Genomic DNA, 27,826 nt, shown 5'->3' with positions numbered 1-27,826 from the left:
CTTGGGAAATGGCTTTTGCTTCTGGGAAACAGAGATTTCCCTTTCCATTTGCCTCAGCTCAGAAGGTGCAATTCTGGTAGGATTCAAAATCACTCATCTGACCAATGTAACTGGAATTAATAAATGGAGAGGAATATAAGAAACCTTATTTATATTTTCAGTGACACAGTGGTGCCCAAACTGCTAATCCTTTAAGACCAGTCTCTAGGTTTCTTCTACCACAAAGCCTTTAATTACAATAGTGGCCATGTATAGAGGCTAAACGCCAGACACTGATCTAGGCACCTTGTACATGTTTTCTCACTTAATTTTCAAAACAACTCTACAACACTATCTGGCTACCTCAGATTATATATAGAGAAACTAAAGTTTGAGATATCAAGTAACATGGTCCAAGTCACAAATCTAGTGAGTATTAAAGCCAAGCTTTAAACTCAGTTTTGGCCTGACTCTAAAGTGTGGGTACTTTTCTTCCTTTGTTTCTTTGGCCACACCATGCAGCATGTAGACATGGGACCTTATTTCCCTGGTCAGGGATTGAACCCATGCTCCCTGCATTGGGAGCACAGTCTTAATCACGGGACCACTGGGGAAGTCCCTGGGTACCTATGTTACCTACACAAGCACCCTGATGCAAGCCTCTCCATGGGAATGCACATATCCAGAGAGAGGATTTTCATATGCTGACAAGAGGGCACCAGGTAGGATGATGATCCAGGATAGCTGAAGGCTAGAGAGAAAAACAGGGAAAACTCACCCCACAGTTGAGGAAGAAAGCACTCATCAAAGGTGGAAAAGCAGAACTGGGGGTAACAAACCAGCTTAGGACAAGGTCATAAGCAGAAAGCTGATTTAGAAGTGAGGAAGGCTGGGAACAGGTTGGAGAATGGAGTAGGGGATGGGCGAGGGCAAGCAGTGTTACACTATGACTGAGAACATATACAAATTAGGGTTCCACTGCTGTGTGCTGATGGCTGCACAGGTAGGGCAGCCAGCATCTGATGACTCAGTGGAGTTGGGTAGGACCAGATAAACTCATCATATAAATCTTTACTGAAAAAAAAAAAAAAGAAAACAACCAGAATGATGGGCATATAGATGGTGTCCAAATATAATGTTTTCATTTAATTATGAATTATACAAACGATCAGGAAAACATTCAGCTATTCCCTGGGCTGCCATTAATTACTACTGGACCAAGAAAATACACAAATTAACAGTTACACTGGATGATATTTACACCCACCATGATACCTGAAGGTGATAGAAGAAAGCGTTCATCTTAGAGGAAAATTTTATCTAAGGACACTTACTGCATTTGAATGTTACTGTATTTTTAACTATATTGCAAATATGTCAGTTTCAGTTGTTAAGAAATGAAAAAACAGCTCAAGGAATAAGAATGGTAGTGGGATCTTGTACATAATATATTTAAGGAACTTGTAAAAGAAGCTGAATTTAGAATGAAGGAGAGAGAGTTCTTTTTTCAAAGGGGTTCCCAGAGGTAATTAAGCCTAGAGGCCCTAAGGCATACATTATACATAATGAGTTAACTTCTCTTTTATGAATCTAGGATGGTACTGGATATTTAGAGAATTGGAAGAATTAAGAAAATAGTCACTCATATGTTCTGTAGTTTCAGATAAGGAACTGGAGTTAACAAAGGCCAGGGCTTCAGAAATTTGGTATTCTGTAAGTTTTTTATTACTTCCTATTACCTCCACTTTGGCGGGCTTAGAGTGAGAAACCAGCAACTTGTAGTCTGAGGTTCTGGACAAAGTCATATCTGCAGAATTTAAGATCTCTAGAACATCATGATAATGTCTGGAGTCAGACTTCATTAGCACATGGATCTTTGATTATTTCCAAATAGATACTATAATTCTAACAGAAGCCAAGGCCAAAGAATAATAACAGTATAGCAGGAGATGGCACAGTTTAGGGTATGTATGGTTGGAATGGGGAAAAATTGGCCTCTACAGGTAGCTGTGATTGTATGAAGCCTATGCAACAGAACAGAAGCCATCTGTAGGGGAGTGGGGGATGGTCAGAGAAGCAGCTATTGACAAAAGAAAAATAAAAATGAATAGTCTCTTCATGAAACTAGTAAGGGTCCTACATGTTTCTTTGGGTTACAGGGAAAGCAAGTTAGACAAACAGCATGGGCCAATACTTATGTGTTGCCCTGAGATAATACAGTATTTCAGTTAAGAAGTGTGTTAGAGTCAACATGGTTTGGAATAGTAAATGCATGTTTTTCCTTAAGCCCTCTATTTGACTGCTTGTCTCTAAAAGGAAGATCAAAATGATAGGTCCTTTTTAGTGATACTCTACGGAATGAATGAGATAATTTTACATGAGAACTGTGACTCTTAGTTATTTACAACATGAGGGTTTAATCTCATATTACTTGGATTCAAATTCAACAAATATTTCTGAGCAATTACTATGGGTGAGACTCTCTGGGAGGTGATTTTGAACCTATTAGTTCATTTAATCTCTATGACAACAGTTCCATTAAGATGATTTAAAGTTACAGATATTCAGTATTAGAAAAGGCAAATCTGACAGGTACTTAGCAACATTAATGTTTCCTTATCATTCTCCACCTCCTGGTTGCCATTTGCTAGTCATCCCTGTAACACAATGGTCCAGGCATCCGTGGAGTGTCTTGTCTTCCTCTCCTCAGCCTAGCCTCACTGGGTCTCCTGATCATTATATTTACTTTACAATGTTGTGCTCATAAGCCATGGACACTCTACTTTGTGGTGATATAAAGACTTTTCAAGCGTAATTTTAAAAACAAATGTGCTTTTGGCCATAAGGGCTACGTTTAAAAGTCAAATTCATGTAACTTCATGATAAATGAACATTGCTGACTCCTGCAGGATCATAAGCCCTATGTCAAGCTGTGGCGGAAGGAACCCTAACATAAACAGTCCCTGCTTCTTCCACCCACTCAGAGTGGGCAACTGTCCCATACAATCCAACACTGAGTTGGTATCGGCCATCTTTTTATACTAACTCCGCTGTAATGTAGCCACATTGTATTTTCTTTTCACTAAACTTCTTCCTGTCCTTCCTAACCAGAGTGCTGCTAAGATATGGTCAAAGAAACACTGTGATATAGCAAATTCTCTGTGGCAGCCACAGAAAGCATGGGGGTAGATTCCACATCTCAGAAAAACCGCGCAGTAAGATCAGTCTAAAAAAAAAAAAAAAATCAAGACTGCTATAGAATAAATGAAGACACTTGGTTTGTTAACTCCTAAAGTCAGAAACAAACATGGGGACTACGTATCCATCCAATGATATGACTATTTATGCATTGATAACTTAAAAATAAAGCTAGCTCCATTTCTCATGTATCAATGAGCTACTACCTATCGATAATTTGTATTCCCATAAAAGTCTTCTCATATTTTTAATGTAACTACCTGAGCCTTAACTGAGTCCTAAAACCAATCTGCACAGCTTGAAAGTAGAAGACTGCAATTATCCTACTATCTGTACTTGTCTATGACTATAGAGAGATAACTTTTTATTTCTATGACTCTGATGTTACAAAATAGGAGCTGTGGCTTCCTAGTTGGCGAAATCTACCATACTGCAGCAAGCAAAGAGAAAAACGGTAGAGTGTTTGCCTCATCCTCCAAACATGGTGATTTTCATCACCATTTATTTACCTCTCCCTCCTCATCTCCCTCCAGAATGCATCAAGTACATCTGCAAAATATTTATCAGTCTTAAAAGCTTCATCTACTTTGTGAACCATTTGGTATTTGCCTGGAGACAGAATCATTGCTGATAAAAACAGAAACATTCATGGATATGGAAAGTCCCACACTCATAATTTAGGCAACTGCCACTTAAAACATCACTGGTAATAATTTACAGAGCAATGCGTCAAAAAACTACACTCAGCTACTGATGGAGATCACAAAATCAGAGTGAGTATTTGCTTATAATTTCACATGGCAAGGAAGTGTGTTTTCGGCCTCTGAAATTATATCTCCTGAAAAATTATCAGTATTTTTTGATAATGAACAAGTTTTCTTAAAATTAAGACTAATAGTGCAACACCCACAGCAATTACAAAGTGTTGGGTGCAACAAGAGTCCCTGGGAGATGAGTATGTTTTGATTGAAGCATTAAGAAAACAATTTAAGTGACTCTTTTGCTAAGCCTTTTGCCTAGTGAAGAACAAAATGTTTATGAATATATTTAAATGCCCTTCTTCCGTTTTTGAAATAAATTGTATTAGAATGCCCTTCTTGCCTGGATAATCCCATGGACAGAGAAACCTGGCAGGCTGCAGTCCATGGGGTCACAAAGAATTGGATATGACTGAGCAACTAATACTCTATTTTCAATTCTTTCTGAATGCTAACTTCTCGCTCCATTATTCTCCCCCAATATTCAACAAGTATTATTGGCTGTGAGATGCCACCTAACTAAAATAGTACTTATTCCTACCATTAAGGGAACAAAAACCAAACCACAGTAGATTCTGGCATGTATTCTTCTGTCTTCAGTATTGTTTATGAAATAAGCAGGAAGCAATCTCACATCACATAGTTGTTACACGGGACTGAGATGTCCCAGAAACCAGAAGGGTGAAAGGATGCTGATGTGCCACAGTGATGATGTAGAGAAGCTCAAAGTTTCAAGGGCTGGAAAGTGTTAAATTTCATTATCTTCACCTTTCCAGTAACACACAGCTCTATACCTGTGAGCTTCCATTAGCCAGGGTTGCCATGAATCAAGGCTTACAGCAGTGCAAAAGAGTCAAGTAGGGAAAGATGGGCTTTTGGTACCCTTAGGACCACGTTTGGAGAAGGCAATGGCACCCCACTCCAGTACTCTTGCCTGGAAAATCCCATGGACTGAGGAGCCTGGTAGGCTGCAGTCCATGGAGTCACGAAGAGTCTGACACAGCTGAGCGACTTCACTTTCACTTTTCACTTTCATGCATTGGAGAAGGAAACGGCAGCCCACTCCAGTGTTCTTGCCTGGAGAATCCCAGGGATGGTGGAGCCTGGTGGGCTGCCGTCTATGGGGTCACATAGAGTCGGACACGACTGAAGTGACTTAGCAGCAGCAGCAGCAGGACCACTTTTACCTCTGTCACCTTGTCTGTCCTGCTCCCCATGGTTTCCTAAAACACGGCTGCTCACACCCTCTTCTACATAATATGATACTTAGCATGCAGCTGATAAAGAAAATTAATCATTCTAAAGCTCCTATAAAAAGAGAAATTTGTCTTTATCTCCCCACCTGAGAAGTGTTAGAGAATCTCTGAGTCAGAAGGATCCTAATAAAGTAATTTATTCAAAAAAACAACAACAATTTAATTTCTTTTCATAAGACAGGCACTAGTTGGAAACCAGGGAAACAGTGGTAAACAAAGCAAATAATAATAGTAATAAATTTTCATAATCATAAATTATCATATTGAAATTTTTATAGTGCTTTATGCTCAAAACAATACTCTACAAACAGTGACATTTATGTAATAAATTTTACAAAATTATATAAATAAATTAACTCTTATGATCCCATAATATGCTTATGAGGTAGTGCTGTTATTAGGCCCGTTTTACAGATTAAGAAAGTAAAGCCCAGAAAAGGTCAAGCATTACACAGCTAGTAAATGGTGGAACCAAGTTTAAATCATGGGAAGCTGTGTTTTAGAACCTTCTTTTATACGTCACTTAACAATTGCTTTTCTAAGCCCCTGTAATCATGGAGATGATGCAGTATTAAGAAGCAAATGGTCATTCAGTCATTTAGTCATATAATATGCACCTATAATATAGAAATGGAAATTAATATACCTAAGTATATTAATACCTAGGTAATATATGATATGATAGTGGAGAATAACGTTATTAGTTAAGGGATATATTTTAGATAGGCCGTCAGGGAAGCTGTCCACCAGGAGGTGCCATTTGAGCAGAGGCCTGGATGGAACAAGTCTAGGCTTTCTTCCAGCCTGTGTTCTCAGACTGTGATACATGGACCTCCCTCCCAGGGCCTGGGCATCCTGTGGCGGAGGACAGGGACACTGGGTGGACAAAGCCATGGGCTGCAGTGCCCCAGTCCTTATCCAACCACAGGAGTTCAGCTTCCATCTGGTTCAGATTTAGGGTTTCAAGTAAAATCTGACTTCAAAAAGATTCCATGGCTTTAAAAACAACATTGCAGAAAACCACTGAGCGCATCCAACCTCTTTTATGACAGACACACTGAGAGGGAAGAGGAATGACTTGCACCAGAGCTTGGTGCTAACCCCAGCAGGACAAGAAGCGCACCCAGATTCCCCAACTTTGACTCTAACGTTCTTTCTGGAAACACCTAGCTGCCAGCTGCAACCCTCCTCCCATCCAGGACACAGTATTTATATCTAGAGGGTAGAGACAAAAGGTTTTATCCAAGTGACTGTCTCTGTCTGTTTGGAAACTTCATAATCAAACTCCAGGCTTATCAAGAGAATGCAAAGATTCCTGCCTGTCTCCTGTATGTATTAAAGTATCTCCACCTCTGCCTCCTGTTCTAATTTATATTTTTCTCTGTCTTAACCAATTGCATCTTTTCTTACTCTGTCCCTGTACATATTTCTTACAAGTTACTTTAAATATTTTGTGGGAATGTGTATTTGCATGAAGGGTACTCTCAGTAGGGGACTGGCGTGAATACAAATTTCCAAGTCTTTGAACAGATGAGATTCTAATGGTGAACCTTTGGGCACCACAGCAGACAAGAAAGAATTCTGGGGGCAGCCTGCTTTCCTAGTGGTCCTTAAACAATACAATTAGACATTGTCAACCTCATTTGAAGTTTGGACCTAGCTCTTCTATGAAAACTCTAGTTACAGCTGAGATCTGACCAAAGTCCTCAGTAACTTCTATTTCCAGCATGATCTTCATTCAAGAAAAGTACACACAGTCAATTTCTCCCAAATTAAAGAAAGAACAAAAACCCCATCAGCCCATTTTAATTCTCAGGCAACCAAAGCCTCTGAATAACTATCTGTTTCCCAGGATAAGCAAACAAACAGACCAAAGGATTAAGCATCGATCTATTCAAAGTTTGTGTGTCTGGTTAAAAAAGAAAAAAAGCAAGCAGCTGTTTCACTCCATTGTTCACAATAAACAATGACACATAAAAAGATAGATACATTTCAGGAATGGCAATCTGCTTCTTGGTGCAGATGATTTTATAGATGACCCTTCCAATTTTTAATAATCTCTATAGTTTACATATGAGCTAAGAAATGCAAAGATGCCTAATGCGCCCCTCTGACTTAATACAAATCACTTTTATTTACTTGGGCAATACTTCATGGTCCAGTTAATTTCTTAATTAAAGACAGCAAGATGCTCATGTTCCATACAAGGGGCATGGAAAATACTGTTTGTGTGCAATATGTTCAGCTGGGAGTTGAAGCTGTTTTGAGTACTGAGGAAAAGACACCACGGCTTTTGTCGGGTTTGTAAACTAACCAGAGACATGGTTCCTCTTATTATAACTAACTTGTCAAGGAAGCCTCTTTAGACAAAGCTTGTGCTTGTCTGTCATCCCAGGTTACTTTATTCTGCCTCATGGAAAGCACACCAAATCCAAGTTTTCAGCTTTCTTTCCCTTGTCTGCTTCTTTCCCAGTCATGCACAATCAAGGTTAAAGGAAGAAAGACAAACAGGTGTGTTCTAGGAAACCCAGGGTGGAGAATGACCCTGGTGTGCCAGAACCTCAGCTTCCAGAGGCTCTGAGTCTGCTATCTCCTGTCACTGAGCTTATACATGATGTCAAAACCCATAGGAGCCAGACAACTAGAAGAAAACTGGGGCAAAAGAGACACACAGGAAGTAAGAAGCACTGAGTCACGAGTGACCACAAATTTGAGGAAGTCAACTTAATTTCTGGACTACTGCATGATGAGATAGATAACATTCTCAGTGCCATAAACCAGGGGCTGTGCATCCTCAAGGGATTTCAGGGGCTCGTTACATAAACAAGCTAAGCAGCTCAGGAATGAAACAAGTGGTGACTGATGGTGGCTGTGGCACAATGGAGAACAAATACACTTCTACAGGAGGCACTGTCTACTGAGCTCCAGTCCTTATGAATAGTAAAGCACTCTGCCAGATTTTCTGTGTGGTTTTGTGTGTGAGAATAAAAGAATTATGTATTTTTTAAAAATGTCACATCTTCATGTAGTTAAATATTAGAAACAAATTCACATTCAAAGGAAAGCACTGTGTGAAGCAAATAAACTGGGCTGGATTCAGTTTGTAAATTCCGTCATAAGCCTTCATATCAGTAGCTGACTTCATAGTTTATAAGGTGGGTCACTTAAATTACTTAGTTTTGCTCTCACCAATAACTTGATAAAGTAAAGAATATCATTTCAGTGTTACATCAGCCATCATTAAGGTTGGTCTTGCTGCATTATCCAATGTTGTTTCCAGTTTCCTTTTCTTAATGCTTTTGAATTCTCTTGGGAACTTAATGTGCATTGCAGTTATTTCTCATGAGGGGGAAATGGCCATGTATAACTCAACCGATTGCACTAAAGACAGTGTCATGAGAAAATTAATTATCACATATGCTGTGTGTTGATGTGGAAGAAAATACTGCAATCCTGGATTTCAGTTCTCACTTTTGCTAGGCATAACCTGAGTAAGTTCAGACTCCTTTTGTGAGCCTTAGGTCTCCATACATTAAATGAAGTTACTGGTTTAATTGAATTCTTAGAGACTTTCTACTTTCAGCCTAGATATGCCTTGTTAATGCAGGCTGATAGAATAAGTCTCAATTCATATCATACTAAAATCAAAATGAGATTTTAAAAACTCAGCTTTCCATAAAACAAAAATGATTTGACCATTTGGTTCAGAGGAAGTTTAATCATCAGATGAGATCACATAGTACATGATGATGATGCAGATAGTGACAATCATTGTCCTTGTCATCAAATCATTTTCACATAAATGTAAAAATCCATGGTGAGGTTGAGCAGCTCAGAGTTTCAATGAGTGCCTAGCAGTTTCTCAGCTTTCATAAACACTGACAAAATGGGATACCCTCGAAATCCATTTTATATGTGGAATTCAGGCCTCTCGGGAAACAACATTCAGACTAGTGTTTATAAAACACTGGAATATGTGTGTGTTAATCTCTATATTATTATGGTTTGCTTTTTTGTATCATAAAATGAGTGGAGATATCATTACTGGGTTAAAGAATATAAACATTTTTAAGGTACTTGCTGCTGCTGCTAAGTCACTTCAGTCGTGTCCGACTCTGTGCGACCCCATAGACGGCAGCCCACCAGGCTGCCCCGTCCCTGGGATTCTCCAGACAAGAACACCGGAGTGGGTTGCCATTTCTTCCTCCAACGCATGAAAGTGAAAAGCCAAAGTGAAGTCGCTCAGTCGTGTCCGACACTCAGCGACCCCATGGACTGCAGCCTACCAGGCTCCTCCGTCCATGGGATTTTCCAGGCAAGAGTACTGGAGTGGGGTGCCATTGCCAAGGTACTTAGCATATACCAAAATCTTTTTTTTTTTTTTTTTCAGAAAGACTGCCAGTAAACTATGAGTGCAGGAGCCAGCAAAAATTTTTAAGCAGAAGCATGGAAAAAAAAAGTGAGTTGAACACTGACAGAGTGTAACTCAGTGAAAGAAAAATTGAAGACCAAACTCCCCATCCCTGGGATTCTCCAGGCAAGAACATGGGAGTGGGTTGCCATTTCCTTCTCCAACGCATGAAAGTGAAAAGTAAAAGTGAAGTCGCTCAGTTGTGTCTGACTCTTTGTGATCCCATGGACTGCAGCCTACCAGGCTCCTCCATCCATGGGATTTTCCAGGCAAGAGTACTGGAGTGGGGTGCTATTGCCTTCTCCAAAAAGCTACTGAATATGTAAAGAGTTTCCTTAGAGATTTTCACTGAATTTGTGATTAAGAAGACATGAAGAAGAGAATAAGAGACCATTTGGTTCAGAGGAAGTTTAAACATCAGATGAGATCTTCATACATGATGATGATGCAGATAGTGACAATCAGGGTCCTTGTCATCAAATCATCATTCCCCATCATCAACATCATCATCATCAGGGGATGGAGGTGAGAGCAGGAATGCCCATTCCAGAAAACTCACTTCATGTCAAGTTCTGCATGAAGCTCTTAACAAATATTACCTTATTTATTTACAACCACCAATGATGCTGGTATTAGTATCACCTCAGTTGCACAGGTAAGAAAACAAGAATTTGCCAAGTTAAGAAATTGCTCAAAGATTACTCACTGGTTAAACAGTAGCTCTGGTTGCCACCCAAGGCCAATGATACAGCACGTGAGCTTGACGATGGTGTTGTACTGACTCTTGTTACAGGTAACTTCTAAGAACCCCATTTACACATGATTTCTTTATTCTAGACACAGTTTATGGTAGGTAGAACATCTTAAAATAGGTAAGTTTTTAATAGATAAAAAGTATGAAAAATATAGAAATATCCTTAAACTTTATACAATAATTTTCCACTTCATTCTGTTAAATCAATTTTTGTATCCCTCCTCCAACTTTTCTTTCTATTCTCTCCTCTCCAAAACGTCCAAATTCAATACAGCAATGGGCTAGGACCCCTATACTCACCCCAAGTATAGTTTGAGGGGAGTATGGAGATAACTCACTGTGCAACTTTCTCATTGGTGTAGGTCTGAGACAGAGTATTTGCTCAATAAATGCTGGCTTCCCTTCTCTTGTCACTTCACATTAAATTTTGTAAAAACACTATCTAGTTCCACCATCATGGGAAGCAAGGGAAGATGCCGCTCTGAAAAAGCAAGGATCTGCTACTTTTATCCAGAATGATACTCTGTGATGAAAAGTCTACTTAGAATTCATGCATTCAATCTATCTACTCACAGCTTGTGCCAAAAACCCGTAGTTGTATTTTGCAATTATAAAGATGCCTACCACATTGAAATGGGATTTAAATATAGTCTTAATGGCATTAAATCCCTTAAGTTTATAAATTTCTGTGCTAATGCATTCAAATAGAATTACTAGGGACTGGGTGGTCTTTGGATTTGATGGTAGAATAGTTAATTTAGTGTGTCCTTTTCAGGCAATTTCCTGAGCCGCATGATACTTTACCACTTAGAAGCTAGGCATCCATGTAGCTAAAGCTAGAGAAAGCCAGGTCTTTCACTGAATTCCCAGATGAGAGTTTTTATAGAGATGAACATTTTCTCATTAATTTATCTTCCTAAGTGATTGCTATAGCACTAATCAATTTGTAGTGACTTTTCCAAGGTTGTAACCTTCAATAATGAAATCAGATACTGTATTGAACATAGCGTGGATTGCTTAACCAATTTCGGCTCCTCTCAGATCAATGAAACAGAAAACCAAAATGAAGTCAAGAGTTGCTTCATTAGTTATCCTCACTTAGAAGAGCTGAGTAATCTTGTTCAACTGGACGCTGATCTCTTTTCAATGAGAAAAACAGGAGACGCCCCATGAAAGAGAAACAGCCATGATCTATGGCAAAGTGACAAGGCAGACTATTCTATAGAGGAGAATCTTCCAGAGGTGGCATGCATGCAATGGTCAGGTACACCAGAAAACAGCAAAAACACAGTAAACTGAAGATGCCAGAGTAGAGAATGGAAAGCTCCTGCATGTGAGGTTCTTGTGAGCATTATGTGAGGCTATGATGCAGGAAGTGTGGCAAATTCCACTGGTTACCTGCTCATCAGTCAGTCTCTCTACCTTCTTCGCTCCCTGAATCCCAATTTTGTTCAGCTGGCAATAATTCCTGTGCTTGAAGTAAGGAGAGGCCTACAGACCAAATCCCTGGCTAATAATATTATTCTTTTGCCTCAGGAAGAAGTTTGGATTTTATTCTAGGTGTAATGGGAAGTCAACAGAGAATCCCTTGCAAAGGCGTGAAGCAGCTTGATATTTGAAAAGGCTACTCTGGCTACAGTTTGGATAATGAGGCTAAGAGTGAAAGGCAGAAGAGACAGAAGCGGTTACAGCAATGAGAGCGGATGGGGGCTTCAACTAGTGGGGTGCCTGCAATGGAGAAAAGTAGATGGATCAGGGCACATCTTTCAGGTAGAGGCCAAGAGACTTTCTGATGGGTTTTATTATATATACACATTGTATGCCCTCTTTTCTTCATTTAGAACACATTAATTTCATGCTGAGAAACATATAAGGTAAAAGCTTTGTGTGTGTGTGTGTGTGTGTGTGTGTGTCTGTGTGTCTGTGTGTCTGTGTGCGTGCGCGCGCGCGCGCATCAGTTGTTCAGTCATGTCTGACTCTTTGTGACCCCATGGACTGTAGCCAGCCAGGCTCCTCTGTCCATGGAATTCTCTAGGCAAGAATACTGGAGTGGATTACCATTTCCTTCTCCAGAGGATCTTCCCAACCCAGGAATCAAACTTGGGTTCCCCACATTGCAAGCAGATTCTGTACTGTCTGAGCTTTTAGAAAGGAAAACTAATTTCTAAAAAATAATGGAAAAATAGTGAATTTTAACCTTTTAATTTTCTTTAAACAAGGACTTGAAAGTATTGGATTTAACTCACTGCTTTTTCAACATTAAAGTAAGTTTTTCCAAGACCATCATTACTTTTTAAGCTTCTAATTAAGTGTATCTTTGACTTGGGATCAGATGACTATTGATTTTCAGATAGCTTGGCTGACATATTTGCTAAAAGTCCAATTCCTACATATGGGCCTAAGAGATAAACCAGGTACCCTTTTACAGGTCTTCTAAGACATGTGTCTCAATTTCTTTATATGGCTCTAATTCTCCACCAGGGAAACTTATTTAGCAACATTTTTCTTAACACGTATCAACTATTCTACACAGGATCTTAAAATCTGCTCTATTATACATAAGAAATCTAGCCAGATCACTGACACACTTATAGAAATATAGATAAATAGGTAAGAGGGGTTGACAAACTACAGTCTGCAGCCTATTTTTCTGTGGCCCTTGAGATAAAAATGTTTTTTTTTTTTTTTTTTGCAGTTTTAAAGAATTATAAAAAGGAAGAAAAAAAAAAGATAAAAATATTTACTACCTGGCCCTTTACAGAAAAAGGGACAGACCATTAGAGAGAAAGGACCAATACAAATTAGTGAGATAAACTTGTTTAATCTAGGTAAGATCATTAACCTATTGTATATTTAGTAACTTAAATGGATAGTTTAACTAACCAATTTGCTAGGTTGTATGTGATTAGTTGCCTTATCACATCCTACTCTTTGTGACTACATGGACTGTACCACCAGCTGCCTCTGTCCATGGGATTCTCCAGGCAAGAATACTGGAGTGGGTAGCCATTCCCATCTCCTAGGGACATCCAGACCCAGAGATTGAACCCAGGTCTCCTGCACTGCAGGCAAATTCTTTACCATCTTGAGCCACCAGGGAAGCCCACTTGCTAGGTTAGGAAGAGTGAAAATAAATCAAGAGCAATGACCACAATAGTCATTTTTTAAATGATTGAAATTGACTGTTCAGTCCAATGCAGAATTCTATCCCAACCCTCGTTACAGTTTTATCCAATTATTCCTTCTAGGATATAGTTTCCACAGAAACAATGGATACATTTACAATATTTTTGGTACTTAAAGCCAGTATGGTATGGAGTCCCTGTTAAATTTCATAATCACTGACTGGGTGACTGAATTAATTTGGTCTTCTTGCTGATTTTAGCATCATGGCTCCCTCCCTCTCACCAGACACAGAAGGAAGTAAACTTGTTGGCAATTCAGTAGTTGCGTTCAGTCTGTACAACTCAGTAGTTTAGATAGCACTCAGATAAAATTACCCACTGCCTCAACTTGCTGAATTTCATTAATCGATGCACACAATGCAAATGGTGCTTTGGAGAACTTCCATGTTATTTGTTCATAGGTGGATGAGAACCAATCCCAGGCAGAGCAGATACATCAATAATCCTTTTCAACACTTCACCACCCCACCAAAAAGCAAAAATGAAAGCTAAAGAACAAATAACACCAAAATATACTCAAAACAAATACTAATTTTGATAATATTGGCTAATAAAATCAAGGTGTCTAGGGATCACTTCATTAAGACTTAAAAAAAATAAAAAGAATGAGACAAAGAGCTTTGGTAGAAGGCTATGGTTAACAGAGAAGCTTTTGAATTGGATTTCCTGAGTTGAAATCTTTGCTCTCCTGGTTCAGAAGAACATGGCTTGGAACAACCTACTTCTCCAAGCCTCAATTCTTTAATCTGTAAAATGAAGACAACAATAAACATCATCCCATTGGACCAATCTGTGAATTATATTAGATAATGATAACAACTCATCAGAATAGCAAAGTACATGGGACAGAGCACACACTCTAGTGTGATCATTTAAATACCATTTTTGAGCATAGCTGTTAATATATTAAATTGATTCTAATCAACCTTTGCCATATTGTCCACATTCTTCATAAAAAATTCTAGTTCTTTAGGACTATTTCTAAAGAGGGCTTTGAAATACTTGACAATTAATAGCAATAGGAAGACTTTCTTGGATTTATATAGCACTTTAATGCACTTCCACATTTTTTTTCTTGTTTTCTTTGTAGCACAATCTAGAAAGTTCACTAATAAAGGTTATCACTCTCTATTTGGCAGGGTTGGAAAGAGGCTCAGAGAGGTCATCTCATTTGTACTACAGAGGCAACTGCATTCAAAAGTTCCGATTCAAAGGCATCTTTACTATGTACATTGCTACCCCGTCCCTCAACCTTTTATATTCAGTCACTGGCAAGATAATTTTCCCCCAGGTTTAGATTCAAGAGAAACAATGATTCCTTCTTCCAACAGAAACTTACTGGTCGGGACTGGATTTCTTTGGCGTAGAGAGGTTGCAAGAATTCTGAGTCTCCTTCTAGCTTTAGACCTTTTTCTGTGATTCTCAAGTTTCCCATTCCATCCTAAAATAGAGGCACAGAGAGAACATGGAAAATTTGATTAGTCCAAATTTCAAAAATACCTTAGGTTTTCAAAAATTGAAACAAAATTATTGCCTTTCTTTTTTTTAAGAACGTAGAATGAGAGGAGGTCAAAATGAAGACATAATACACTTGGAGGCATTGTTCAGTGTGATTATGCATATTACCCTCTTTGCTAACTTATTCTGAGAAAATCTATTTCAAACAATCTTGGAAAATTGAGTAAATTTTTCAAGCAAGCAGAAATCTAGGCAGCACAGATGAAAGGCACCCTTTTGACTAGGCAGTGGTGAAAGAATGGAGGCAGATGAGTGTGGAAAGAAGAAAAAGATGATTTCCCAGGTTAAAGTAAAAGATCTGATATCTGAAACTATGCAGAAATGACAAACTGCAGTCTGTTGTTCTAATCCATCCTTTGGACATGGTGTCTTTGGCTCACAAAATATTTAAGGAGTCAAATTATTTACTAACATATTTATTAATACTTTATTATTGGTGGGCTGCCATCTATGGGGTTGCACAGAGTCGGACACAACTGAAGCAACTTAGCAGCAAAAGCAGCAGCATGGAAATATTGAAATATAAAAGTAGAAAGGATAAATAGCAAACACTTATGTAGTTATCATTCATCTTCAACAATTATCAACTTATGGCTACTGTTCTCTATTACAGCTACTATATCAAACTCCTTTATTTAAATATAACCATAATACCATTACCACAGCAAAAAGATAAATAAAATTACTGCTAAATATTATCAAGTACCCAGGGTCAATGTTCAAGTCTCGTGAATATTCTTCTCTTTATTTCTTTTTGTTCGAAATCAAGTTCCCTATTGCATTTGTTTGGTACATAAAATACTAGATCATCTCCTTAAAACTCCTCAATTTCTGTCACACATCCACACACAAAAACACACTTATTTGATAAACAAAATGACATTTTTTCCAATAGCATTTTCTCGAGTTTCAATTTTGCTGAACATTCCCATAATTTTATATCATGTGTTCCTCTCTCTCCTGAATTTTCTGTAAGTCAAGAAGCTTGAGGAGATTCAGGGTCTGTTTTCTAGGAAAATATATCCTAGAAAATGAAATGTATTAGTTTTTATTTTGTTACCATCACCAATAACCACAAACTCAATGGTTTAAGAAGGCACAAATTTATTATCTGTATGTTAGAAGTCAGACCCAGGGCTCAAAGGGGAAAATCAAGGTGACAGCAGGGCTGCTACACTCTTTTAGAAGGCCCTAAGACAGAACCCATTTCTTGACATTTTCTCATTTCTCAAGGCTGCCCACATTCCTTGGCTTGTGGCCCCTTCCATCCGCAAGTCAGCAATGGTTGGTTGAGTCTTTCTTACGTCGAATCATTCCAACAATGAATTATCTATTTTTTTTAATAACTTAGGTACAGATTTTATTCAGATTTCATAATTTTTACAAGTTTTATTTTTTTTTTAACTTTTAAAATTTATTTCTAATTGAAGGATAACTGCTTTACAGTATTGTATTGGTTTAGACACTTAAAGTTCACGAAGCATACAAGGATAATCTATGTTAAGATCACCTGGTTAGCAACCATAATTCTATCATAACATTAATTCCCTTTTGCCATGTAATGCAACATATTGATGGATTCTGAGATTAGGACATTGATGTTTTTAGAAGGGAGGGCATTTTTTCTGCCTACCACGTGCTCTATCAGGAAGCAGTGAACATCTTTTGCAATGATGTCATAAGCCACTGGTGACTGAGAGGATCCATTATTTCAGTAGAGATTTCAAACTGGTGATAAAATAATTATTTCTTAATTTATTATCTGGGGTATTGCATCAACAGAAATTATATATCATCAACTACATGTTTATCCTAAATTATATAAAAACTTGATAGATGCTTGATTTTTCCTCCTTTATTGATTAATGTTCAAAATTTGAATTAGTTACCTAATATTCTCCAAAGATGACCAAAGGTTTTCTTTTAAAAAAAATATCATTATGAACATTTTGATTTGCTTCATTCCAGTGCAGTTTTTATTCCTATTGAAGTTTACAGTGTTCTCTTCTTGCTCAGTGGGGGTCTCTTCAAGTCCTTTAATTAAGACTCAGGCATCTTTAACCACCCTCTTGTTTCTGGCAGGGTAAGATGTTCCAGGGTTATCTTACATAAGTCTTGCCCCAGGCCGGAACCGCCATTTCTAGTAAGAACATGGGTTCATTTCAGTGGGAAATGGTGTTTAGATACCATAACCTGAGAGCTTGTTTATGTGACTGGCTCTTGTTTATGTGAACAGAGCTAGAAAATGAGTTGTATATATGTTTTAAATGGAATATACCATACGTTTTCATGAAATTTCAATTCAAACTTAGGCCTTGAAGGTTTTCATTTAACCTCATGGATCTTACAGTGTTATTACCTATTTTCCATACCAAAATCCCTGTTTTCAATAACATCAATATGACTACTCATTTGATTTAACCCACAAGACACAAAGAACAGTTTCAGAAAAACCAATGCCACTAACCATACTAACATTATGATTAAGAAAAGCAAATAAAAATTTGCCCTTAAAAAATCTTGAGTATGTACAACTAGTAAACTATAGTCAAATGGCTGCATTTTAAAGTCATTTAAAATAGTTTTATTCTGAATGGTTATGTCAGCAACCTCTTGTCAGTTAGGTTCAACCGTTTCATCCCAGCCCACACACCTGCTGCTTCAATTTTTCATGAATGCTTTTTTAAAGTCTTGTTTTGTTATAGATTTGTGAACTATTTAGATGGAACCAAAGTCAAATCTATAAACCAAGATACATTCAAAGAAGTCTAGCTTCTGTCACAGTATATTTCTGTCACATTATATTTCTTTCTTCTCCAAGTAAAGGTGTGTGTTTGTATCTGTATCAGCCAGGGTTCTCCAGAGAAACAGAGATAATAATATGTCTGTGTAGGTATGCATGTACATATATCCACACGCATACACACACATTGATTCACTCATTCATTTTAAGGATCTGACTTAGGAAGTTATGAAGACTGACAAATCTCCAGATCTGCTGACAGTAAGCTGGGGATTCAGATTAATTAAATAAACCATATGTTATATATGTATGTGATTTAAAATATATATGAATATATAAAATGCATTAAAAATTTATCCCTGCATTTTCCCAAAACCATTTGAAAAGTGCAAAATTCAAATGAAAACTTCAGGTTATCAGCATCTCATGAAAACTGAAAGCCATGGCAAGTCTGAGTCTGCCTTCTCACATAGCTGCCATTGGCTAGAGGTAAAGAGCAGCCTGAATCAAATGCTCTCTAGGTCACCACAATTTTCGCCCAACCTAAATCACTAAGCTATGTTTTATCAGACCCCTAAACCTTCTGACTTAAGTCTACCATATCTTCTCTCCAGCACTGCTATGTGCTCTGTACCTCAATATACTTGTTATAGACATTGTATGGGGGTAGGGGGACTCTAAGTGACCAAGTGGAGAATACACATTTTTCCCCAATTTTCTTTTATAACGGCACTTCAGTCCATGGATGAGAACAGATCTTTCTTGGTCAATATTGTTCTTTCATGGATAGCAGGTCATCTGTATATTTCTATTGTTGTTACTTGTGGGGACAGCTTTTCCAAGAGGGTCCTAGCCTGGGCATTTAAACCCAGTGTGAGGGGCGGTAGGCTGGAAGGCATGCCCATATCCCACTAGCATCAGGGAGGATCCACAACAAAGAGAAAAAGCAAAAGCAAATGTCCACACAGCCCTCCCCCCACCAAAAGGGGGTATGAGTTATTGTATTTTGGGTTATTTTGATGATTTCCATTAACTGGAGAAGCAGATCTTTTCATAGAAATGTAACAGAGAAAGCAAACCTGATTCCAACTTGGATCTATTCTCTTATCTCTAAATCTTGAGCTCTCTGTTGCTTGTACTTAGTCATGTTGGTCTGCACTTTTGTAAAAGAATGTTGACTACAGACTGAAAAACATGGGATAGCTCATTCTCAAGGTGCTGGCCTTTAAAGGTATAACACTTTCCCATTCATATAAAGGTAAAAAGTTTCAGAACAGAAAATACCAATTATGTTGTTATAGGTTTATACTAACATTCCGACCAGACCCACATGGATGGATGCAAGAACAATGGATTCCTGCAACAACAAGCCATTCCCCCCACTTTTAGTATAAAAGAAGCCTGCATTTTAACTTGTATAAGATGGTTCTTTTGGACCCTTGCATCTTTCCCTGGTAGCTCAGTTGGTAAAGAATCTGCCTGCGGTACAGGAGACCTGGGTTCGATCCCTGGGTTGGGAAGATTCCCTGGAGAAGGAAATGGCAAACCACTCCAATGTCCTTGCCTGGAAAACCCCATGGACAGAGGAGCCTGATGGGCTGCAGTCCATGGGATCGCAAGGAGTCAGGCATGACTGAGTGACTAACACTTTCACTTGGGACCCTAGTCTACCATCTTCTCAGTATGAAGACTTTCTGAACAAAGTCACTATTCCTCACCTCAGCAACTCATCCCTGAATTCTTGGCCTGTGTTAATGGTGAGCAATATAAGCTTGGACTCTGTAACAGAAACACATACTAAACCTGACATCTATAGATAGACTTCTGTGGTTAAGTTGCTCAGTCGTGTCTCACTCTGCGACCCCATGGACTGCAGCACATCAGGCTTCCCTGTCCTTCACTGTCTCCTGGAGTTTGCTCAAATTCATGTCCACTGAGTCGGCAATGCCATCCAACCATCTCATTCTCTATCACCCCCTTCTCCTCCTGCCTTTAATATTTCCTAAGTTAGTTAATTTTTTTCTGATGTGTATTTATCAAACCAAATGGAACTCCTAAATATTCTTAAATAAAAGATTATATTTGGGGTAATCAGCAAGTAATTTCAAATAAATCTCCTTCCTTTCTTATAGTTCATTCATAAATACCCTATTAGTATTTATTGATGACTTACTATGTTCCAATTACTATACTCTGTGTTTTTTACTTTAATTTCATTTTCTTTATCATTATTGAAATTACCATGCTACTTCTTGATTTTAACTATAAGAAAATAATCATATAGATGTGAAAACATTTGGCAACAAAGTTGTTCATCGCCATTTCATTTTATAAAATAAAAACATGAAAAATTAGAAAATAAAACTTTCATGTTAAAAGGGTAAATATGCTACAATGGGATATGATGTAGCTCTTGTAGAGGAATATTTAAGAACACAGGCAAATATTCACAGTCCATTATTAAGTGAAAAAAATTGATTAACAAATACATATGTGTATTTCATACCATTTTTTATAACTATATATACATATGTATATACATACATACATGGACTTAAGAGGAAAAATTCTAGAGAACATTTCACAGGGAAAAAATTATACAAAAACATACATTTAAATGTTAAGGTTAGCTATTTTTGTATGCCTAAAATATGAGTATTTTTATTTTCTTCCTTTTGCTTATCTGTACTATATAATTTTTTGTAACAATTTTTGTATTTTAAGAGGTTATAAAATGTTTTCATGCTTTATTTTAAAAATCAATCTTTATCAAAAATCTATACTATGTCATATATTTGATGCTAGTGGTAATGAACACACCTGGCAATGCAGGAGACATAAGAGACGAGGGTTCAATGCCTGGGTTGGGAAGACCCCCTGGAGGAGGGCAAGGCAACCCACTCCAATATTCTTGCCTAGAGAATCTCATGGACAGAGGAGCCTGGTGGGCTGTAGTCCACAGGGCCGCACAGAGTCGGACACGACTGAATCGACTTAACACACATGCATTCTTATATTATCTAATGTAATTATCATCTCCTCAACGGTCTTATGAGATAGTCATTATTTTCCTTATTTTATACATGAGAAAATTTACTGGTGAATAACGTATTCACTGGTAAGTGACACAATAAAAAAGGCTGAGCGCCAAAGAATTGATGCCTTTGCACTGTGGTGCAGAAGACTCTTGAGAGTCCCTTGGACAGCAAGGAGATCAAAACAGTCCATCCAAAAGGATATCAGTCCTGAATAGTCACTGGAAGGACTGATGCTGAAGCTGAAACTCCAGTACTTTGGTCACCTGATGCAAAGAACTGACTCATTGGAAAAGACCCTGAATACTGGGAAAGACTGAAGGCAGGAGAAGGGGCGACTGATGATGAGATGCTTGGATGACATCACTGACTCAAAATGGACATGAGTTTGAGTAAACTCCAGGAGGTAGTGAAGAACCAGGAAGCCCAGCAAGCTGCAGTCCATGGGGTCGCAGAGAGTTGGACACGCCTGAGCAACAACAGCAACAACTCACTCACAATTACATACCTAGTTAATGACAAAATCAGGAACTTAAACCCAAGACTATCAAATTCAGACTATATACTTTTACTCATTATTTGAACCCAATCTAATGTATATTTAAAGTATCTTTCTTAATACCACTTTGATTTTCACTTACTTGGTTGGTGTGCTCAGCAACTGTAGAGAGGGTCATCTCCAACTGCAAGACTAACACCATCCAGTTTTATGGTCAAATACCTTTATTCCACCTTCCCAGAGTCTAAAGGCTCTTTATTACAACCCAACTGCCTCCCATGGGACTATACACAGGCTAAATCATCTGCTGTTTCTGGGAAGCCCACTGTGTGCTTAACTATGTGCTGCAAGCTATGGGGAGGCAGAAAGAGGAACAGCCCTTCTCAAACATGTCCTCTGGGCTGTTTATAATACAGGTGGCAAACAGCCAAAGAAGAATAGTCAAGGAAATATAAGAAAGAGCAACGTTTGAGAAAAGCTCATCCAATCCAGCAGTCAATTAACTCCTTTGTAATAGCAGTTTCACTTTTACTTTAATGCCTTTTTTGGTAAGAAGTGTGTGTGTTCAGTCGCTCACTACCAAGTTGCTAAATGCATATTGTTTCTTCCATTTACAGGTTCTTCCTACACTCGTGCCTCATCACTTCATTTTTCCACTTTCTGTCCCAGTCCCTAGGTCTGCCCAAGACACGTGGCGGGAAGGCTCTTTCCAATAGTGTGAATTATTGTCATTGTGCATGTGTGTGCTCAGTGGTGTCTGACTCTTTGCAACTCCATGGTCTGTAACCCACCAGACTCCTCTGTCCATGGAATTTTCCAGGCAAAAATACTGGAGTGGGTTGCCATTTCCTACTCCAGGGGTTCTTCCAAATCTAGGGACTTAACTACGGTCTCCTGAGAAAGTCTAGGGACTTTCCCTGGTCTCCTGCATTGACAGGTGGATTCTCTACCACTGCGCCACCTGGGAAGCCCCTGAATCACTATGATTAGCCTTTATTTGCAAACTATAATACATACTAGAGTAGCCAACTAAATATGTTCTCACATTAGCATCTCCTTGATAGCTCTGGAACAATCAGACTGGATTAAATGCACACTGAAACAGCTTGAGAACAGCCTTATTTAAAACTATTTTATTTTAACTTCACAAGAAGCTACAGGTATTATTAAGATAGGAGTTTTAGGTCAGTTTTGAATCAAAACTTCCTTCCCAGTAAGATGGAAAAAGAAGCATTGGGAAGATTCACAGTCATTCCCAAAGTAATTAGAAATAGACCATTTCCCCCACCTCTCTTCAAATGGCAAAACGTCATTCTTTGAAGGAAGCACAAAAATTCTAGCAGCCCACTAGCTGGCCTTGACTGAGCCAACATCATCCAGCCAATGGTCCTACATTTGACAAAGTACACTTGGGACAGAAGTGGGAACCCAGGACCCACTGTCCCAGTGAGGGAATGGTCTCTGCTGACCTGTCAGTACAGTGTCCCCTGGGCCTACCCCCTGCCTAGCACATAAGAGTTTTCACAAACACATGAGCAAATCTCATTATTTTTCCAGGCCAAGTTAGAGTGGCCCCTTGTAAGGTCTTCTGGAGGAGATAGGGCCTGGGGACAGGTACAGAGGTGGATGGAATCTAGAGAGAATCTCCCTCTGGGCTGGACCAAGGATGATGGCATTTGCTCTTTATGTTTTATCTGGCTCAGACTGTCCAGTTTGATTGTTTCAAGTAGCCAGTTTTCCACAAGATGAGTCGAGAATAAATGCAGAGATTTCAGAGTGGCAGGACAATAGACTGAAATATTAATTTATTTCTTTCTTCATATCTCCCATGTCAGACCCCAGCCCTTTTCATCACCATTTCAGATAGGTTCTCAGGCTTTATAATCATGTAGCTTAGAGATTTTGAGTGCAAAGAAGCAGAGGCAGTCTGAAAGCACTGGGGTTTCTTATCATTTGTAAAAGGTAACTCAGTAAATGGACTATGTCAGGCATGTTGGGCAGGGAGGCAAGTAGAAGATGAGATTTATTTCCACTGGGGATGGAGAAGGCGTCTATGATTTCCATGAGTTCTAGAGACTACTGTCCTGCCAGCGTCCCTAGGAGAGTTAGGACCTCAGAGAGAAATGGATGCAGGACTCCAGCCTCTCCAAACTTCCCCCTTCCCAGGCATAGCAGAGAGATCCCTTTTCAAGACACAAAGGGACCACAGTTCTCCGAGCCATTGCCAATGAAAGACAGTGACTAGTGCTGGGCAAAACATTGAGATGTCCGAACATCCCGAGCGCTGTGGGATGCCCTGTTGGCCCTTGTGGAATGAGGGATGAGAATCAGTGTTGCCTTCCTCTAAAGAAAGTATTATTTCTTGCTCCTCTCATTTTCTTGCTATATCAGCATCAAACAGGTTTTTAATTCCATCAGCACATTTTCAAGCTTGAAGTAATGCCAGGTCCTATTTTAGTAAGCAGGTCTCAAGATGAGCTCTTGTTGTAACAGTTTCAATGGTAGGCATTGCTTGATTTTGATCAGAGTGAAACAACTGTATCTGCACACAGATTGCTTCAGAAAGGCAAGCTTCAGGAGAGATGGGATTTTGTTGTCTGAACTCTCAATTTCTACAACATTGCTTAATTCATAGGATATGATCAGCAAATACTTGTGAAGTATTATAATGTCATTTCAAATAAAGCTGTATTTTGAAAGGTGTACTGTGGGAACTGCAAAGATGTTAAAAGCTCAACCTGTCCCTTGAGCAGATTTCCAAATACAGCAAGAGTTTTCAACTAGGGTGGTATAGTACCGAATGGGTGAAAACTGGTGATTGGGTGAAGATGCAAATCACACTCTTACGTATAAAGCACAAATATGCTTATATATAGACTGCATACACAGTATATTAATATAATTAAAATTTCATGGTGAGGGGAGTGAGGAGTCTAAAAATGCTCTCGGGGAGGGGGAGGCAATAATGAAAAGAAAAAAGTTGAGAAATACTCCACCAGAATGTTATAGATTTTGAGATTGTTCCACCTTTCCTCCCTTTAATCCGTAAGCGGTCACTTCTGCCATTCACATACTGAACCTTCCTCTCAGGCTGTAAAATGTAATGACATGGTAGCACACAGGTAAAGCAGAAACTCCTTAATGTAATATTTAACACCTTCTTCATCTGGCACCAGCCACTTCTCCAGCCTCATCTCTTATCGGTTTCCCTTTACTCTGTCACAAAGCAGGCTAGCAATTTCTCCAAAGTCTTTCCCTTTTCAGTTTTCACTAATGTCCCTCCCTTGGCCAACAAGGCTCTTCCTAACCCTTCTGCCTCTCTCTCCAGTCCTTTGATTTTGGTTAGATGTCTTTTCTGGGTCTAGGGGCCCTTCTCTGATGTGCACACTTCGTGAGCACCTCCATCACAGCATTTACCCACAGCAGTACAATGATCCATTGACATCTGTGTCCTTCCACTTGACTTCAAATTCCTTGAGATGAGTGATAGTGTGTCAGTCCTAACTCCATCTTTCAGGCCCAATATATTGTCTATAACTAAGTATGTGACTTAGTTTATTGCAAGAGCAATAAAAAGTAAGCTAGAGAGGGCTCAGAAAGGATTCATCAGTGCAAATGAAAAACAATAACAAAGCTACCATTGCTATAAGCATTAGGCAAAGCACTTGACTGACATGTCCATTCATCCTCATTATAACTCTAGTGGGTAGGCAATGTTAGCCCATTTCATAGTTGAGAAAACTGATGTTCGGACACCCTGAGAGGCTAATTACGAAATTTAAGTCCTTCACTACCGCACTGCATACTGCATGGTTAAGATCCAAGTGTTTGCCCAGCCCTGTGTTAAATGCAAAGTGATGAGGATTGAAGATCGAGTCCCTCCCTTCTAGGAGCTGCTCGTTTAAAGGACAAAACACAAGTAACGCACGTAACGGCGAGGGTGTGGAGATACGGGGACTCACATTCCACTGGTGGGAACACAATGGGGAGCAGGCACTTACAAAAGGATTTGACTGTTCAAGAGTTAAAGACAGTCACCACGTGACCCAGAAACTCCACTCTGAGCCATCTGCCCAAGATAAATAAAACCTACGCTCACACAAAGACTGGGACATAAATGGCCATTATAGTAAAATTCTTAATAGTCAAAAAGGAGAAACAAGCCAGATGCTCACCAACAGACGAATATATAAAATATTCTATGGAATACTATTTAGCAGTGCAAAAGGAACAGACTGATCCATGCCACAACACAGATAAATCTCAAAAACATTATGCTAAGTGAATGAAGCCAGACACAAAAGATCACGTATTGTATGAGTCTGCTTATATATAACATCCAGTGAGGCAAATTTATAAAGGCAGAAAGTAGATTAGCAGTAGTCATAGATTAGGATTGAGGAGTGACTTTAAAAAACCCTAAGGGATTTTACTGAGATTACAGAACTGTTCTAAATTTGGAATGTGATGATAGTGGCCAAAAGCAGTAAATTTACCAAAAATCACTGAAATCACACTTAAAGGGCTGAATCTTATAGTGTGTAGATTTAACCTTAACAAGTTGTTGTTTTTGTTTGTTTGTTTGTTTGTTTAAGAGTAATAGACATGCACTGATATTCCAAGAACAAAGAAATCCAGTTCAGGAGACATGACATGTGCTTTCAAATTCTCCAAATCAGTAAAGAGAACAGGTTCAGAGACGTGTGCTAGGCCAAGAGGTAGCAGGTTCAAGAGGGAAGTGGTAAGAGACAACTCCATTATTTGTCCTCAGCTGGTGTGCAGGGATAAAAGAAAGATGCTGGCAAGTGTTCTGTTCCCATCAAGGACCAAGCTGGGGAAGGAGGAGCAGCATGAAGGAAGACGCAGCAACTGCATTAGACCTAGGAAGCATTTACTGACCAAGTCAATTACATTGTGGGTAGTCTAGGAAGGTTGCTATTGGTCTTTTCCAGCGAGCATTAAATATTGGACCGTAATTGGTGCTGAATGACAACACAACAGCAAAGACCAGATGACCCCTCAGTGTCTGGGTCACAGGTTCTGATCCTTTTTGTCAGCTGCTATATAATCTCAACTTTATTCGTATGTTCCTTCTTTTACCATTCATGTCAACTTAGCCTGTAGTTTTTCTTTCTTCTCCTTATTACTTCCCAGTTATCACCAAAGCTAAGCCTCAAAGACTGGTTAGAATTGTGTGTGTGTGTGTGTGTGTGTGTGTGTGTGTGTGTGTGAGAGAGAGAGAGAGAGAGAGAGAGTGAGAGTGTGAAGGGGGCATATAAGACACATACATCTGTCAAATTGCTTTGCTGCCTCACTGAGTCAGAATTGTGATTTCTCATTTATGCTTTATAACATCTCATCAAGTTGTTTTTAATGATTTATAGGTCCAAGGCCATGGTATTTGAAGCATTCTATATTTCCTGGATGCCAGTAGTAATATATAGATGGGCATCCTTTGCTCTATAATTTTCCTGGGGATGAGACAATTGGCCAAAGAGAGGGAATTCCTCTCCCATGCATACACACAGGCAATAAGCCTCATTCTCTTTATTTCTAAATGACTTTGTTACTACTTGTTCTTTAGGGCATACCTCTCAGTTTCCTTGAGAAGTCTTCCATGATATTCCTCAATCTTTTAGAAACCACTTTATCTCAGTAATGGGAACACATAAATACATACACACAGCATTATGGAATATTGGCTAAGAATATGAATTCTAGAATCAGACTGCATAGTTACAGTGCTAGTATGACCACTTAACTTGCTAGTACCCTTACATATCTCACTCTCCTTATACGAATACTTAGAAGATAATAATATCCTATAAACAGATGATTAAATCAGACAATTCCTGTGTATCAGTCAAATACCAAGATACAAACATCTGAATGCAGAGTTCCAAAGAATAGTAAGAAGAGATAAGAAAGGCTTCTTCAGCAATCAATGCAAAGAAATAGAGGAAAACAACAGAATGGAAAGACTAGGGATCTCTTCAAGAAAATCATAGATACCAAAGGAACATTTCATGCAAAGATGAGCTCGATAAAGGACAGAAATGGTATGGACCTAACAGAAGCAGAAGATATTAAGAAGAAATGGCAAGAATATATAGAAGAACTGTACAAAAAAGATCTTCACGACCCAGATAATCACGATGGTGTGATCACTCACCTAGAGCCAGACATCCTGGAATGTGAAGTCAAGTGGGCCTTACAAAGCATCACTACGAACAAAGCTAGTGGAGGTAATGGGCTTCCAGTTGAGCTATTTCAAATCCTAAAAGATGATGCTGTGAAAGTGCTGCACTCAATATGCCAGCAAATGTGGAAAACTCAGCAGTGGCCACAGGACTGGAAAAGGTCAGTTTTCATTCCAATCCCAAAGAAAGGCAATGCCAAAGAATGCTCAAACTACCACACAATTGCACTCATCTCAGACGCTAGTAAAGTAATGCTCAAAATTCTCCAAGCCACGCTTCAGCAATATGTG

The 27,826-nt window shown here is 38.9% G+C and overlaps 1 protein-coding gene across 1 annotated transcript in view; it reads right to left on the bottom strand.

The window, feature by feature from the left end:
- SGCD (sarcoglycan, delta (35kDa dystrophin-associated glycoprotein)) overlaps nucleotides 1-27,826 on the bottom strand; it is a 448,681-nt gene that overhangs the window by 233,665 nt on the left and 187,190 nt on the right. The window contains exon 3 of the mRNA XM_010829396.1: nucleotides 14,881-14,982. Coding sequence (XP_010827698.1) covers nucleotides 14,881-14,982 — 102 coding nt within the window. The remainder of the gene's footprint in view (nucleotides 1-14,880; nucleotides 14,983-27,826) is intronic.

Source organism: Bison bison, unplaced genomic scaffold, assembly GCF_000754665.1.
Source record: "Bison bison bison isolate TAMUID 2011002044 unplaced genomic scaffold, Bison_UMD1.0 scf7180017864505, whole genome shotgun sequence".
NCBI classification, from domain to species: Eukaryota; Metazoa; Chordata; class Mammalia; order Artiodactyla; family Bovidae; genus Bison; species Bison bison.
Note: the sequence above shows the minus strand (reverse complement) of the source record. Positions and strands in the feature narration are given on the sequence as shown.